Source organism: Orycteropus afer, unplaced genomic scaffold, assembly GCF_000298275.1.
Source record: "Orycteropus afer afer isolate SDZICR_OR568_19922 unplaced genomic scaffold, OryAfe1.0 scaffold00378, whole genome shotgun sequence".
Classification (NCBI taxonomy): Eukaryota; Metazoa; Chordata; class Mammalia; order Tubulidentata; family Orycteropodidae; genus Orycteropus; species Orycteropus afer.
Genome location: NW_006921965.1, coordinates 1,875,157 through 1,893,532, shown reverse-complemented (window position 1 = coordinate 1,893,532; position 18,376 = coordinate 1,875,157). Strand labels below are relative to the sequence as shown.

The window sequence follows — 18,376 nt, the reverse complement described above, 5'->3', positions numbered from 1 at the left end:
TGCCTTAGCCACTATGCTACCAGAGCTCCTTTAAATGATAGCAATAGTTTATAATTTTGCCTGACAATGTTTCTCATTTTTTTAATTTGTTATTATTTTTTAATGAGCTTAACTTTTTTCAAACGTTTATCAGCCAAATATATTTCTTTTCTTTCTTGCTTATTTTTATATTGATTTACAAGAGCTCTTCATATATTAAGTAAGGATGTTGTTGTTATGTGCCGTTGAGTTGGACCCGACTCATAGCGACCCCTCCTTGGGTTGCTGAGGCAGTATCACCACGGAAGTACATTGCCCAGCCTTCCTTCTGAGGAGTGACTGGTGGGTTTGAACCGCCAGCCTTCTGGTTAGCAGTCAAGTGCCTTAGGCAGTTTGCCACCAGAGCTCCTAAGTAAGAATAGTGACTCTCTATTATATACATTATAGATAATTTTTCATGACTCATCTATATTCCAAATGATTTCCCTGATTCTAATTTTGTATCCCTTAAAACCATTCTATAGCTTACAGTATGAATGTTCTTTTTAAAATACTATTCTTTGATTAAGCTCACTAAAAACAATTACAGATTGAAAAAATGAGAAACATTTTCAGGCAAAATTATAAAATGTTACCATTTAAGATGTGAAATTGTGGGGAAATAGACCCTTCTATACACAATGTGTGTTCTCTCTTTCCTCCCACCCTTTGAGTATGCTATTTCTTCTGCCTAGATTAGTGGTTTCCATAAACATTATAGAATATTGTAATTCCTTTGGGGACTACTGGTTCTAAAGATTCCTCTCCTAATTCCTTTTTGTCTTTCCTTCTCATTAAATTTCTCATTTAATTATCTCATTAGCAAACTGTAATCTTAGTCAAAGACCTATAAGACCATGTCTTCTGCTCCCTATCCTCCAATATGGACTATGGTAACCTTACACCTACAGTGCCTGGCCCATAGTGTGCTCTTGAATAAATGAGTATTGGATATACAAATCATGTGATGCTTTAGAATACTCTCCTACTGGAAAGGAGCAGACAGTTGTTGACACTTTTACCTTTTCTGCTCCTTCTGGTTTCTTCACTGTGCGATAATGAGATAATTAATTGATCTTGGGTGTGCAAAGTAGAGGAACACAATTCTATTGTTTTTCAGATAATGTATAGAGAATCACAAGGTTTGTCTGATCCTTCATGAATTTTTTGTAACGCTTGTACATCTTTGCATACAAGTAGGCAAATCATAAAAGAGTAAATCTAGAAAGGAATAAAAAATGTGCAGGTGTGCATACAGCTTTTCAATTAATGGATATTTACTTGTGCTTGTAGGGAATTTTATTCAGTCACAGGGACTTTATATATCTGGTAAGTAATTTGGGTTGAAATTGAACTTGTGAGAATATATATAATACCTAGTGTATTCTTGTCATTTGAGATACCTTATCTATAGAAATTATTTCTCTTGCTTTTTTTATAGGAGGTCCGTAAAGTGAATGAAAGCATCAAGTATAACCACCCTTTGAGAAAATGTGTTGACACAATACTTAAAAAGGTAATTAAATTATATTATCTCACCTACTTCATTTTGAAATATAAATATATACAATATTATAAGAAAAGCATGAGAACAATCTATATAGTTGAGGTTTTCCCAACTTCATTTTCATGAAAATCTTAACTGTAAACCAGTAATTATTTATAAACACAATATGTTCTTATGGAAATACAACTTTAACATTAATTATTTGCAGTGTTTCCCATTGAAATTTAGGGATAGAGGTGATGTGGAGTGTGGTGTTTAAGTTTGTGTATCAACTTGGCTAGGCCTGGTTGAGTGGCTGGGCCTGGTTGAGTGGCTGGGCAGCTGGATGTAGTATTCCTCATGATGAGACTAGCAATCAGCTCCATGATGGAATCTACTGGAAGCAGCTGAGTAGCTGCCTTTGGGTATGTGGTCTTCTTCCCGTATATAAAAAACAGCTTTGGGAATGGTCTTCAGTTTATGACACGCTTGAACCCTGCATGTAGCCGTGTCATTGTTCAGCAGCCTGCCATGCTGTGCCAACCTTGGTACTTTCAATGGACTTCAATTAATGACCTGTTGTGTGGTTTAATAAAATCAGGACTGTGCCATTGTATTTGTCAACCTTGGGTTTATTAGTCTCAGCAGCCAGCAGCTGTCTGAGTGAAGAAAAACCTCTAGTTCTGGTGGGCCGGGAGCAGGAGGCAGAGCTGAAGCCCAAGGTTGAGCGACTTTCACCCAGCCCCTAGAGCCTGTTACTTTGAACTTGGACTTAAAGGCTTCAAATTATGAGAATAAACTCCTGTTTGTTCAAGCCATCCCATTTGTGATATATTCTTGTCAGAGCAGTACTAGGTAATCAGGACGTGGAGAAATATATAGTGATTGCTGTGACACAGTGATGGAGATGTACCTTTTTAGTCCATTAAAATGTCATTATGTTGTTACTAAAGGCATCTCTCCTTAGAAGAAAGTCAAGTAAGGCCTCAAATTGATTCTTTCAGTCAGCTTCTTACATGTCATTTTATAGTTCATATATCAAAAAATGAGTGACATGATGTGTTTAACATAAGGTTTAATAAAAAGGCATACAATTAAGACTGATTCATTGGTGTTGAAATAGGGGCATTCATGTTACTGCCACAAATGATTATTTAAGAGTTCCCCACTAGCCTTTTATATATCACAGAACCACTGTCATGATTCTTTTCCTATATTTTAAATCTATTGTACTGAGTACTTTCAGCTAACCTGGTTGTCATTGGACTCAATTCTCTAACCATTTCTCTCACATTTACTACCTTTTGAGACTTATTCTAGGAGGTTAAGTAATTTGCACAAGTTTATATAGATTATAAATGGCTAGTAGGAGGAGCTCTGGTGGCACAGTGGTTAAAGCGCTTGGCTGCTATTCACAGGGTTGGCCGTTTGAACCCACTAGCCACGCTACCAGAGAGAGATGTAGCAGTCTGCTTCTACAAAGATTTATAGCTTCGGAAACCTTATGGAGCAGATCTACTCTATAGGGTCTCTCTTAGTCAGAGTCGACTCAACGGCAATGAGTATGACTCTAAATCTTGTATTTATTTCTCTGTAGTATGCCTTTCAAAAATTTAGCATCATGAATTTGTCATGATTCTTCCTCATTAATTAGCTATGAAAGCAACTTTGTCATCAGGTGCCTACTTAGAATAATCCTCAAATACTGGTTGCCTTATATGTAAGCTTCCCTGTCCTCCAACCCATTCTAAGCTACTGTTTCTGAGTATAAATATTAATATTAATAAAGAGGTGAGAGACAGGACACAAATAGACACATACATACCCATGTTCATCGCAGCACAATTCACTGTAGCAAAGAGATAGAAATAACCTAAATGCCCATAGCAGATGAAAGGATAACCAAACTATGGTACATTCACACAGAGGAATACTATGCAACATTAAAGAATAATGAAGAATACATGAATCATCTCACACAACATGGGTGAATTTGGAGGATATTATGCTGAGTGAAATAAGGCAATCATGTTGTTGTTGTTGTTATGTGCCATAGAGTCGGACCTGATTCATAGCGATCCCTCCTTGGGTTTCCAGGCAGTATCACTATGGAAGTAGATTGCCCAACCTTCCTTCCGAGGAGTGGAACTGCCAGCCTTCTGGTTAGCAGTCAAGTGTCGTAAGCACTACGCTACCAGCGCTCCCATAGACAACAGAGGCAAATATTATTACGTGCACAATACTGCATTACCACTGGGACCAAACACTAGGCTAAGGGTAAATACATAGACAGATGAGAAGATGATCAGGTGGGGGCAGGTGAACAGGAATATACCCAAGACCAAGGATAGATTTAGCTGAAGATAGTCTTATGTATGTACTTTCTCTACAAAATTATCCACATACATTACAGAAGTAACAGAGGACAAGGTTGGAGTAGCTTCTCAGAGACAACCAAACACCTTGAAGGAGAGAATCACATCACCGGGACTGCGGGCTTGAGAGCATAGTCTTGGGGGACATCATGCTCAATTGACAATATAGTATATAAAAATCTTGTTCTACATCCTAATTTGGTGAGTAGCGACTGGGGTCTTAAAAGTGAGCTACCATCTAAGATGCAACTATTGGTCTCCTCTTGTCTGGAGCAAAGAAGAGTGAAGAAAATCAAAATCATTTGGAAACAGTACGTCCAAGGGTATCATGGACACAGGGACCTCAGCCTTCATGACCCTGAGAAACAGAAGAATCAGATAGTGCCTGACTACCGATATCAACCAGTCAGAAAGGGATCAAAATTGGAGATCCTGGATAAAGTGGGAGGAAAAATGTGGAACAAAATTCAAAAACACAAAAATATCCAGAATTACTGGTCAGATAGAGGCTGGTGGAACCTTCAAGACTATGGCTCCAGATTATACTTCAGGCCTAGAACTGGACTCACTTCCATGAATTAGCTCTTAGCCCAACAATAGAAAAACTTACAAGCAGAACACCTACCTCAGGGAGGTGCACCCTCCGACCCTAGGGAGATGCACCCCCTAGATCAATCAACCATGAGACATCAGAGGGGCAGCATTTGTGTAGAGGGAAAGCTGGACAGACAGGAATGCATAGATAAGGGCACAGGGAGGGGGTATTTACAGGGAAGAAATGGGAGGAGAGCTTTTTATGGTTGGGGATGATACTCTGGACTGTGAAACCAAATGTGCATGAACTGTTGTGTGTAAAACGAATCTGCTTTGTAAATTTGTACCCATATCACAATAAAAAATTTTTTAAAAAAAAGATTAATAGAGATAGTAAGATATTTTTTGTTATCTCTGTTCATAGAGATAAGAAAATTTCTTATAGCTCAGAACTCAGTACATCTTTTAAGACATTTTTCAAGGAAACATTGTTATGTAAAATTCAGTTATTCAGAAATGCCAAGAAGATTTATTTTTGAGAAAATTAGAAATGGCCATAAACTTTTATCATTTTGCAAATAAGGTTAAAAAAAAATCTACCTCTCCTTTTTAGTGCCCCACAGAGTACCAGGAAAAAATGGGTAGGAACATGGATGATTATGAAGATTTTGATGAAAAGCATAATACCTACCCAAGTGAAAAAAGTCTAGTAAAACTTCATAAACAGGTAACTTTATGTATTAATTATACTTATTTTAGTTATTGATGATTTTAGTTAAATTTTTAGTTATTGCTTATCAAAAAGGAATTTTTAGTGAAGATAACCTTTGGTCCTGTCCTTATCATTATTCTTTAAAGTGTTTTTGGTCTGACTCAGTGTTTCTGGACAGGAGTGCTGTTGGCATTTTGGGAGGGAGAATTATTAACTGAGCAGAAGTCTTACATATATTATAGAACATTGACATCCTTGGCTCTACTCAGTAAATGCCACTAGCACTTCCCTGCTGTTCTGACAGACAAAGTGTGCTCCATAAGGGGAGTTAAATCACTCTTGGATCAAAACACTGACAGATACATGCCCCATTCTCTTTTTTAGGTGATTTATTCAGTTCAGAGGCACCGTCGAACTCAAGTACAATGGCAGATTCTTTTGGAACAAGCATTTTATCTAGAAGATGTAGCAAAAAATGAAGCCAGTGCAACTCATCAGTTTGTTCACACCTTTCAATCACCAGAACCAGAAAATAGATTTATCCAGTATTTTTATAATCCTGCAGTTGGTATGAAAAAAAAGTATATATTTTTACCAATGTAGAGCTGACTTATATTTGTATTAAGTAAATTTAATTTGTACCATATGGTAATAATGTCTGATAAACTGTCTCCAAAAAATAGCTGTTTCAGACAAGAGGAAATTTAGTAAAAACTTACTACAAATACCAGTCTATCACAGTACTAAAAGTTCTCTTTGCCTTAATTATTTAAACAAATAATTTCATATTCACTTTTGGAGATTTGGTCTTGAGTATGAAGACCATATGGCCAAAACAGGTATCTGAGATAAACTCATCAATAAAAGTCTGTTCTAATTAAGGAAGGAATGTTGTGATACCCGTATCTGTTCATCAACTAGTATTTAAGCACATATATGCTATATATTGTTGGGTGCTTGGTATCAGTGAGCAAAACAGATAAAAATCCCTGCCTTGTAGAATGATTAACACATAAAGATGTAAATAAAGATTCTAAGTAGGTAGTTGACTATAGAAATTAGAATTCAAGGGAGAAATCTGGGCTGGAGATAGAAATTAGAGTCATCAGTGTATAATTGAGCCATGTGTCAGGAGAAAATCAGAAAAGAAGTGATTGTAGTAGAGAAAAGAGAAAGTCTGAGAACTAATCCCTAAGGCATTCCAGAAAAGAGGAACCTTAGAGATCAGGTTGATGAGCAAAAAGACTAAAAAGGAATAGCTAAAGTAGTAGGAGGAAAACCAAGGCAGTGAGATGTTTTGAGGAAAATGTGTGTAAGTACCTTTTTAAATGATGCACATAGGTCAAGCATCATGAATAGTAAGATTTGGTCATTAGATTTCAGAAATGTGAGGCAGAATTGCTGGGACAATGTTCATGAATAGGAGGGATGAGATGAGAACTAGTGAATAAATGAAGAGAATGGCCTTAGTCAGGATGTACCTAAGTAGATGAGATGCTGTTGTAGTTGTGGGAACTTGGGGAAGTTCTTTTTTGACTGCTTCTATTTTCTCTGTAAAACCAAACCCACTGCCATCAAGTCGATCCGACTCATAGTCACCCTTTAGGGACAGAGTAGAACAGCCCCATAGGGTTTCCCAGGCTAATAATCTTTACGGAAGCAGCCTGCTTCATCTTTCTCCTGCAGAGCAGCTGATGGGTTTGAATGCTGACCTTTTGGTTAGCAGCCAAATGCTTTAACCACTACACCACCAGAGCTTCTTGAGTAAGTATAGGGGTGGAGATTTTGGGAGAGAAGAGAAGATATAATATAGTTGCGTAGGAGAGTGGGCATGAGAGAAGATTAGGAAATAATAGTAAGCTAGCCAGGCAGTTCTGGAGGCCCACATAAAGCTGGTGGTTATGATTAAATTAAAGTAAGTCTAGTCAGCAAAGTTCATTGTCTTGTTCCTGCCATGTGCAGCTGTATGGGTGCAAGCCCAGAGAGTTGGCTCTAACCAGAAAATGAGAAATTAGAGAGTGATTATCATCAAAGATAAGGAATCTGAACTGGGTAAGGAAGAACATAGGACATGAGCATATTAAGAAACAATAAGAAGGCAGTAGGATAAGTGGATTATTGATCTAGGTAGAATCAGTTAGTGAAATTAGAATACTAACTTAGAAATACTAATTTAGAAAAAGAGATGCTGGAATTTGAGATGATTTGGAAGGTTTGGAGTAATTGACAATAAAAGATTTAGGGATAACTATGAAAATGAATGGGAATAATTGAGGACAAGATCATTAGAGGAGAGGAAATCAAGGAACTGGATACCAAGGTAGTGAAAGGAGGATATCGAAATACCAGAGATTAGACTGAGAGTAGAGCTGAAAAGACAACGAGCCAGGAGCTCAAATCTTCAATGGATCAAGCAAAAATACAGCTTTTTCAACTTTATGAACTTCTTTTTTTTAACTTTTATTTTTATCTAAATTCGGACTGAACAAAAAGTTGCCAAATAGTACAAAAAATTCCCATATACCTTTTACCCAGATTCCCAAATTACATTTCATCATAATCATTTCCTTTGTATTTTTCTCTCTGCATATATTTTTACTTGAATCTTTGGAAAATCCAATACAGACATGATGCTTCTTTACACCTAAGTGCTTTATTTAGCTGTATATTTTTTTAAAAATATGTTCTCTTACATAACCAAATATAAACCAGTAAATTGATACAATGTTATATATAATCTGTTGCTAGTTTTCCCAATACTAATCTTGATTTTAAAAAATCCCAGATCATGCATTGCATTCAATTGTCATGTTTCCTTAGTGTCCTTTAATCCAGAACAATTTCTCGGTATAGAAAAGCTGATGCCGTCAAGTTGATTCCAACTCATAGCCAGTCTATAGGACAGAGTAGAACAGCCCCATATGATTTCCAAGGCTATCAAATATTTTGTAGAAGCAGACTGCCACATCTTTCTCTTGCAGAATTACTGGTGGGCTCGAACTGCCAACCTTTTTAATAGCCAAGAACCTCTGAATTTGATTTTTGTTATTCCTTTATCATTAGATTAGTTTTCTGCATTTTCTGGCAGGAATACTACAACAGTGGTGTCATGTTCTCAGTGCCTTATAGCAAGAGACCTACAATGTCAATTTGTCCCAATACTAGTGATCATTTCGTCAGGGTGGTATCTGCCAAGTTACTCCACTGTTAAATTGCTGTATTTCTCTTTGTTGTTTAAGTGTATTGTAGGGAAATGGTTCTTTTATGAGTTTCCTTAATCTTCTTTTTTCTTTTTCTGTTTGTTTTCTAGAATGGTACTGGGAATGCCTTTTGCGACCATGGTTTTACAGGATACTTGCTGTGGTTTTGTCTGTCTTTTCTGTGATTGTTGTGTGGTCAGAGTGCACGTTCTTTAGCACTAGGCCTGTCTTATCCCTCTTTGCCGTCTTCATACAGCTGGCAGAAAAAACATACAATTACATTTATATCGAGGTCAGTTCAGTATATACTTGTCATAAATACTTGTCAGTTTATAGTTAATCCTTAACTGTGGTAGCTTTTCTCCGTGTATTTGTTATAGTAATAATGAAAGCAGTGAAGTTCAAAGTGGTATTATTTAGATTTCTAAAATAAGCTTTGTAAATTTACCTAGATTATAAAACTTATTTTAGGAGAGCTGAAAGGTGCAAAATAATGCAAAATTCTCTCATATAAGTACCTTGATCTTCTTTATGCCAATGACGCTATGTAACTAACATTCTTGATGTGAAGAATTCCCAAGGTAATGGGAAAACACTCATTTCATGAGATAGATTTGAAACATATGGATGTATGATATTGAATTGGATTAAATGTAGATTTTTTTTCCTAGTTTCATTTTGTTGCATGCTAAAAAAACCTATTTAAATTTTAAAACCTCAATAAATGTTAACTGGCAGTGAAGGAAATGCTGTGATAGTATATAAATTGCTAATACTAACCAGACGGCTGGCGGTTCAAACCCACTAGCCACTCCTCGGAAGGAAGGTTGGGCAATCCTACTTCCGTAGTGATACTGCCTCGGAAACCCAAGGAGGGGTCGCTATGAGTCAGGTCTGACTCGACGGCACATAACAACAACAACAATATCTATTAGTCTTAAACTTGTTTTATTGTTTTTTTTCAGATTGCTTGCTTCCTTTCCATATTCTTCCTAAGTATCTGTGTTTATTCTACTGTATTCAGGATCCGTGTATTTAACTATTATTACTTGGCTTCACATCACCAGACTGATGCTTACAGCCTTCTTTTCAGTGGCATGTAAGTAGGATTGTGTTTATAAACGAGAAGTGTCTCTATTATATGTATTCTATAGAGTTCGCCTTAATTTCTTGTTGTTTATAGATATTCCATTAACAGCTGTAAATCTATGAGCTATTGATTCCCTAAATAGTACAAATAGTTAAGTGCTGAACTGCTAGCTGAAGGGTTGGCAGTTCGAATGCACCCAGAAGTTCCTCAGAATATAGCCCTGGTAATCTGCTTCTGAAAGATCACAGCTTTGAAAACCCAGTTCTACTCTGCACATACAGGGTTGCTGTTTGTTGGGATCAACTCAGTGGCAACTAACAACAATACAACATTTATTAGATTTAGGAATTCAATAGATGTTCATTGATTGATAATTAAATACTGCTTAAAGCTTAAGGTTAAAATCGGCATATGGGTTAAGAAAGATGAAAAGGCATGGTGAGCCTGGATTTACCCATGAGAGATCAATAAATAAATTAGTAAATAATAGGAACAATTGGGAATTCAGTGCTAAGTTAGATGTAGACAATGTTCTGAGATTCAGTGGCCTAAAATTGGAAAAGAGGACTAACGAAACAACAGAAGGTTTATTCTAAGAGATTAAGAGAGTTCAGAGAGGTGGCTCCTGCTTGGCCTAGCTAGGTTGCATAACTTTTGGCCTTACTGTTAAATCAGTCATATCTGTTTTTTTTTATGAAGGTTGGATTTAATGAAGTTCACAAAGGAATTGATATCTGAAGCAAATATCTTTATTTTTTTAAAAGCTCTCCCCTCCAGCCACACACACAGTAATTATAGGCTCGTGGGAAGGTACAAAAATAGTACAAAGTCCCATGTACCCTACCCCCTGCTTTCCCCAATGGTTACATCCTGCGTAGCTGTGATACAGTGTCAGAACTGTAGGAAAAAGTGTGACGCTGACATATTGCTGGTAGCTAGACCAGAGACCTTCTTCAGTTCTTGCCATATTTTAACCTTACTTTACTTGGGTGTATGTGTGTGCTTGCATGTAGATTGCGGTCACCTTTGTCACAGTCCAGATACAGAACTGTTTCAATGACCTCATGCTCTTTTTCTTTGCATTCACTTCTCATTATTCCCTTCTTCACTTTTCCATCTCTGTAATTTTATGAGATTCTTTTTTATCTGGGTAAAACTGACCAATATTAATTCTTTATCCCTGCATTTGTCAGATTGACCTGTTTTGATACAACTTCAGATATTTTATGTAATGAGTAGAATTCACCTTGAGGATATCACTATCTTTGTCTTGCTTCTGAGATGGGTTGCACAGATAGTAGTATTGAAGGAGGCACATGTGAAGGCATCCCTTAGATTCTTGGCATACCAGCACCCTTTGCTATCCAGTTGATTGCCACTCTTAGTACTGTGGGGGCCACCACCACCAAAGCAGGCAGCCTGAGACTGGTGCTTTGCCTTGGATATGTTGATGTTTTTAAGAGGAATGTAGTTAATAGGATTTTCAAATGTCTTCCAAGTAAGTAAAGGCAATTCACATTAAGAATTTGGAATATATAAAATGCAAATAGATAAAACTAATATAGTAGTTAGAATACTCTGAAATATTCCTAAAACATTTTCATATAATATATTTTGCTGCTGTATTTATATATATATATTCTGTTTTAAAATTCTTACTGTAGGTTATTTTGCCGTTTAACTCCTCCTTTATGTCTTAATTTCTTGGGTTTGACCCATATGGATTCATCCATTTCTCACCAGAATACTCAGCCAACTGCTTATACATCTGTAAGTATGGTCAGAAAACAATTCTTTAGATTCATCATCTAATTGAGATGTTATTGTGAAATTCCTTTTAATGCTTCCAGAAAAATTGTATACTGTTATTGGGATTATTTTTCTTAATAACTAAACTTTTTCTTTAAAGATTGTAATAATTGGATAAAAGTGATTTTATTTTCTTTTATTATAAATTTATTTTGATCACATAAATTGCCTAGCTGAGAATTATTAATAGATATGACCTAAAATAATATTTACTTTTATATTTCTCTTAATGCATATGATAATTTTTAGTAATATTTATAAAATGTTAATTTTCTTTAACAAGAAAAACATAATAAAAATCAAGTTAAAAAAAACAGTCCTTAGTGCTTTGTTTTTACTTTTGAAAAGTTCAAATTTACTGGTATAACTGGCTTTAGGCAAGTTTTTAATGATTAAAAATTAAAAAAAACAATACAGAACTCTGATTTACTTTTTTCTTGCTCTTCAGATTATGGGTTCCATGAAAGTTTTATCCTTTATTGCAGATGGATTCTATATATATTATCCTATGTTGGTGGTAATTCTCTGCATTGCTACTTATTTTAGGTAAGGGAATTAACAGATTATTCTTCCTCAGATCCTTACCCTAATCTGAATATCCTTTCTCCTTAAAGCTTTCTTAAGTATTCACTGGTTAGATTTGGGTTGTCATTTGATAGGTAGTGGGAGCTGGGAATAATTTGAAGGAGATGCTTGAGGTACTGGGTTAAACTTTTAGTCCAAGGATATTTTAAGGAGAAGTGACATAGTGCATTTAGGCTACAGAGTGATAAGGATTCATTGAAGAATACTAACTCTAAGTCTTGGCTTTGACACTGACAGTGTAACTTGTAAAACACCCCTATGCATAGTTCTATCCAAAACACCAAAAACCAAACTCAATGCCATTGAGTCATTCCCAACTCATGGTGACCCCTCTTTGGGTTTCTGAGGTATCTCTACAGAAGTAGATTGCCCAATCTTCCTTCTGAGGAGTGGCTGGTGGTTTGAACCGCCAGCTTTCTGGTCAATAGTCAAATGCCTTAGGCACTATGCTACCAGAGCTCCTTAGTTTCTATCCAGGACTATAAATTTGTCTTATGGCTTTTCCCACAAGCATTTTTAGATTTCTAGATACTTCAGAAGGAGCATTGGTGGTACAGTGGTTTAGGCATTCAGCTGTTAACCAAAAGGTCAGTGATTCATACCAGCCACTCCATGGGAGAAAAATGAGGCAGTCTGCTTCCATGAAGATTTATAGCCTTGGAAAGAGTTGTCCTCTGCCCTCTAAGGTTGCCATGAGTTGCAGTTGACTCTGTAGGAGTGGTTTCATTTTGACTTTGGTAGGTGCTTCAGTCTATAGCCAGCACAAAGGGTCAGTGAGAAGCAACTGTAGTCAGGTATTACAGATAGAACTAGAAGAGAATGTCCCCCTAGTTTTGGAATGTACATGGCCTGCTCTTTTTAATGGGATATGAAAAAATGTGGTGGAATTTTAATAGGGATAAGACTCAGAGGAGATAAAGGACAAGTGTTCTTGGCTCCTAGCACCCTGTCTTCCTTACTTCACTGTGTCAAGTGTGCTCATCCTATAGTATGTTTGCCTTCTTTTACTCTTTAAGTGCTCTATAAAAACCCAACTGCCATCAAATCTGCTCTAAGACTCTATAAGACAAAGTAGAACTGCCTCATAGGGTTTCCTAGCCTGTAATCTTTATGGAAGCACCATATCTTTCTCCTGTGGAGCAACTGGTAGCTTTGAACCACCAGTCTTTGGATTGGCAGCCAAAGGCTTAACTATTGTAATACCAGTTCTACTTTGTGCTCTGTGACACACCAGAAGTACCTGTTTTTCAAAGTTAATCATTAATGTTAGTTTAATCAGCTTGCTTTTCTAACTGAAAGACAAGTCTCACTCAACTACATTTCACTTAAATCTTTCAGTACCATTATATGTTGTTGTTAGGTACTGTCTAGTCAGTTCCAACTCATAGTGACCTTGTGTACAACAGAAATGAACACTGCTCAGTCCTGCACCATCTTCACAATCATTGCTATGTTTGAGCACATTGTTGTAGACACTGTATCAGTCCATCTCATTGAGGTTTTTCCTGTTTTCTGCTAACCCTGTACTTTACCAAGCATGATGTCTTCCTACAGGGACTGGTCCCTCCTGATAACATTTCCAAAGTACATGAGACAAATTCTCACCATCCTTGCTTTTAAGGAGCATTCTGACTAACTTTTTCAAACATAGATTTTTTTCATTTTTCTAGCAGCCTGTAGTATATTTAATGTTCTTTACCAACACAATAGTTCACATGCACCCATTCTTCTTCAGTCTTGCTTATTCATTCTCCAGCTTTCATAGGCATGTGAGGTGATTGAAAATACATGACCTGGGTCGTGTGCACCTTATATGTTCTTATTACAGATGTATGCATATACTAATATTAGGGCCACCACTCATCTGTCAGTTTGTCATACTGTGGTGGTTGCATGCTGCATGTTGCTGTAATGCTAGAAGTGGTGCCACCAGTATTTCAGATATCAACAGGGTCATCATTATGGACAGGTTTCAATGGAGGTTTCAGGCTGAGACAGACTAGGAAGAAGGACATGGCCAGGTACACTTCTGAAAAAAATTGGCCTCTGAAAACCTTATGAACAGCAGTGAAACATTGTCTGATATAGTACCAGAAGATGAGCCCCTAAGGTTGGAAGGCACTCAAAATACAGCTGCAGAAGAACTCCCTCCTCAAAGTACAGTCATCCTTAATGATGGAGTCAGAATAAAGCTTTCTAGACCTTCATTTGTTGATGGGACACAACTCAAAATGAGAAGAAAGAGTTGCAAACATGCATTAATAATTGGAACATGAAATGTATGAAATATGAATCTAGGTAAATTGGAAGTCATCAAAAATGAAACGGAATACATAAAGATCAATATCCTGGGCATTAGTGAGCTGAAATGGACTGGTACTGACCACTTTAAATTGGAAAATTATATGGTCTACTATGCCAAGAATGACATGTTGAAGAGGAATGGCATCACATTGATTGTCAAAAAGAACATTTCAAGATCTATCCTGAAGTACAATGCTGTCACTGATAGGATGCTATCCATATGCCTATAAGGAAGGCCAGTTAATAATACTGTTATTCAAATTTATGTACCAACCACTAAAGCCAAAGAGGGGGAAATTGAAGATTTTTACCAACTTCTGCAGTCTGAAATTGATGAAACATGCAATAAAGACATATTGATAATTACTGGTGATTGGAATGCAAATGTTGGAAACAGAGAAGGCACATTGGTAGCTGGAAAATATGGGTTGGTGATAGAAATTAGTGGAGGTGACATGAAAAAATTTTACAAGAACGACCACTTATTCATGACAAACACCTTTTTTCAAGAACATAAACGGCATCTGTACATATGGACCTCGCCCAATGGAGTACACAAGAATAAAATATTTGTGGGAAGAGATGATGGAGAAACTCAGTATCATCACTCAGAACAAGGCTGGAGGCTGACTATGGAATAGATTATCAATTGCTCATGTAAGTTGAAGGTAAAGAAAATTAAAACAAGTCCACAAGAGACAAAATATGACCTTGAGTATGTGCTACCTGAATTTAGAGACCATCTGAAGAATACATTTGACACATTGAACACCACTGACTAAAAGCCAAATGAGTTGTGAGGTGATACCAAGGATATCATACGTGAAGAAAAGAAAAAGTCATTAAAAACACAGAAAAGGAGAAGACCCAAAATGGATGTCAGAAGAGACATTTAAATTGCTCTTGAATGGAGAGTAGCTGAAGTGAATGGAAGTAAAGGAGCTAAACATAAGACATCAAAGGGTGGCTCAAGAAGACAAACTAAAGTATTATATATAATAAAATGTACAAAGACCTGGAGTTAGAAAATCAAAAGGGAAGAGTACATTTGGTATTTCTCAAGCTGAAAGAACTGAAGAAAAAATTCAAGCCTCAAATTGCACTACTGAAGGATTCTATTGGTAAAGTATTGAATGCATCAAAAGAAGATGGAGGGAATATATAGAAGTCACTGTACAAAAAAGAATTGGTCGATGTTAAACCATTTCAGGAGCTAGCTTAGTGCCTAAGGCACTTGACTGCTAACCAGAAGGCTGGCGGTTCAAACCCACCAGCCACTCCTCAGAAGGAAGATGGGGCAATCTACTTCGTAGTGATACTACCCTGGAAACCCAAGGAGGGGTCGCTATGAGTCGGGTCCAACTCAACGGCACATAACAGGAACACAACAACAAACAATTTCAGGAGATAGCATAAGATCAAGAACCAGTGGTATTGAGGAAGAAAGGCCAAACTGCACTGAAGGAATTGATGGAATATCCATTGAAAAGTTTCGACAAACGGAGGCAGTACTGGAGATGCTCACTCTTTTATGCCAAGAAATTTGGAAGACAGCTACCTCGTCAGTTAACTGACTGGAAAAGATCTGTATTTCTGCCCACTCCTAAGAAAGGTGCTGCAACAGAATGTAGTAATTATCAAACCGTATCATTAATATCACACATAAGTAAAATTTTGCTGAAGATAATTTAAAAATGGTTGTGGCAGTATATTGACAGGGAACTGCCAGAAATTAAAAGGACATGGAACAAGGCATAACATTGCTGATGTTAGATGGATCTTGGCTGAAAGCAGAGAATACCAGAGATATGTTACCTGTGTGGTATTGACTATGCAAAAACATTTGACTGTGTGGATCATAACAAATATAAATAACATTGCAAAGAATGTGAATTCCAGAACACTAGATTATGCTCATGAGGAACTTGTATATAGATCAAGAAATAGTTGTTTAAATAAAACAAGGGGATACTGTGTGGTTTAAAAATCAAGATAGGTGTGTGTGTCAGGGTCACCATACTTACTCATTCTTTATGCTGAGAAAATAATCCAAGAACCTGGACTATATGAAGAAGAATGTGGCATCAGGATTGGAGGAAGACTCATTAACAGTCTGCAATATGCAGATGATACAGTCTAGTTTGCTGAAAGTCAAGAAGTTTCGAAGTACTTACTGATGAAATCAGATACTACAGCCTTTAGTATGGATTGCACCTCATCAAGAAAACAAAAATCCTTCCAACTGCACGAATAAGCAACATCATGATAAATGGAGGAAAGATTGAAGTTTTCAAAGGTTTCATTTTACTTGGAATCAGCAGTCAGCGTCCTTAGAAGCAGTGTCAAGAAATCAAATGACATATTACATTGGGCAAATCTGCTGAAAAACACTTTCTTTTAAGTGTTAAAGAACAAAGATGCACTTGACCCAAGCCATGATGGTGGTTTTTTTTTTTAAATTGTGATCTGGGTTAAAATTTACAGAGCAAATTCATTTTCCATGCAGCAGTTCACATATTTTGTCTCATGACATTGACCACAATTAACCACAGTACGACAGCTCCCCTCTCACTTCCTCCCGACAACAATCACCTCTTTCCTGTGTATATCCCTCCATGCACCCCTGCCCCCTGTGCTGTCTCACTGTGCATGAATAGCCTTCTTTCGCCCATGATTGTTCTCTCCAAGGAGTGTATCTACCTCAGGTAAATGTTCAGCTCATATGCCTGTCTTTTGCTTGGCTGGAAGCTACAGGTGTGGGTTCAGTTCCAGACCTGAAGGGAAGCTAGGGGCCATAGTCTCAGTGGTTCCACCAGGCTCTATCAGACCAGCAAACCCAGTCCCCCCTTTCTTTTTCCCCAAAAGATTTTGAGTTTTGTTCCACATTGTTCTCCCTCTCTATCCAGGATCTCCTACATAGATCCCACTCCAAGTGGTTGGCAGTGGTAGCCAGGCACCATCTAGTTCTTCTGGTCTCATAGTCGTATAGGCTGCGGATCGCATGATGTACCAGTCGCTAGCACTAATTCTTTCCATAAATCTTTTGTTTTCTTCATTCTTCTTTGCTCTGGATGAGGAGAGACCCATCGTTGCATCTAGATGGCTGCTTGCAAGCTTTTTAGATCCCAGTCGCTACTTGCCAAAGTAGTATGTGGAACAATATTTTGTGTAGTATGTTACGCCAGTTGAGCTTGATGTCCCTGTGACTATGGTCCTGAGCCCACAGGTTCAACAACTTGGTTCCTCTGGGTAGCTGGCTGTGACCAAGAAGTGACTACAACCTTGTCCCTTGTCAGCTCTACTGTATACCTGGGCATTCAGATCATACAAATACACTTATAGGACCATTGTTTGCCAACCCTATACATGGCATTGGGAACACTCCCTGCTAAATAGACATACCTAATAGTTCAGCCTGTCCACCCATCTATCCATCTGTATACCCATATTTGCCTTCACTGACAATACAGTACTGTATGTGCAAAAGGGTTCATCTTTGTTGTCTGTACCTCCCATGTACTTCTCTATGTCTTCCTCTTCCTCGATGCTGCCATGTTGATCACTCACATTTGGTACATTACCATTCTCTTCACCCAAATCAATAATTATCTCTACCTGTCTAACAGTGTTCCCTCCCCTCCCTTCTCACCCCTGGTAACAAACAAAGAAAATTTCCTTCCATAGATAAACCTTTCCTTGACTTCTATAATAACAGACTAATACAATATTTGTCCTTCAGTGATTGACTTATTTTACTTAGCTTAATGTCCTGCAAGTTTATCCATGTTATGTGGTGTTTTGCATATTCTAGGTTATTCTTTAGGGTTGCATAGTATTCCATTGTGAGTATATACCAAAGTTTGGTCATCCATTTCTCAGTTGATGGACACGTAGGGTGTTTCTGTCTTTTGGCTATTGTAAATAGTGCTGCAATGAACATGGTTGTGCTTATATCTGTTCTTGTCATGGCTCTCACTTCTTTAGGGTATATACCTAGTAATGGAATGGCTGAGTCAAATGGTATTTCTAATTCCAACTTTTTAAGGAATTGTCATACTGCTTTCCACAGTGGCTGTACCATTTTACAGTCCACCAGCAGTGTATGAGAGTCCCAATCTTGCCATATCCTCCCCAGCATTTGTTATTTTCTGTCTTGTTGAAATTTGCTACTAGTGCTGGAGAGAGATGGTATCTCGTTGTTTTGATTTGCATCTCTCTAATGGCTAATGATCATGAGCATTTCTTCATATGTTTGTTGGCCGC

At 37.3% G+C, this 18,376-nt stretch overlaps 1 protein-coding gene across 1 annotated transcript in view; it reads left to right on the top strand.

The window, feature by feature from the left end:
- LMBRD2 (LMBR1 domain containing 2) overlaps nt 1-18,376 on the top strand; it is a 99,832-nt gene that overhangs the window by 19,565 nt on the left and 61,891 nt on the right. Inside the window, exons 6-12 of the mRNA XM_007953228.2 lie at nt 1,460-1,534; nt 5,027-5,140; nt 5,510-5,693; nt 8,436-8,617; nt 9,291-9,424; nt 11,080-11,185; nt 11,673-11,770. Of these exons, the coding sequence (XP_007951419.1) occupies nt 1,460-1,534; nt 5,027-5,140; nt 5,510-5,693; nt 8,436-8,617; nt 9,291-9,424; nt 11,080-11,185; nt 11,673-11,770 (893 nt within the window). The remainder of the gene's footprint in view (nt 1-1,459; nt 1,535-5,026; nt 5,141-5,509; nt 5,694-8,435; nt 8,618-9,290; nt 9,425-11,079; nt 11,186-11,672; nt 11,771-18,376) is intronic.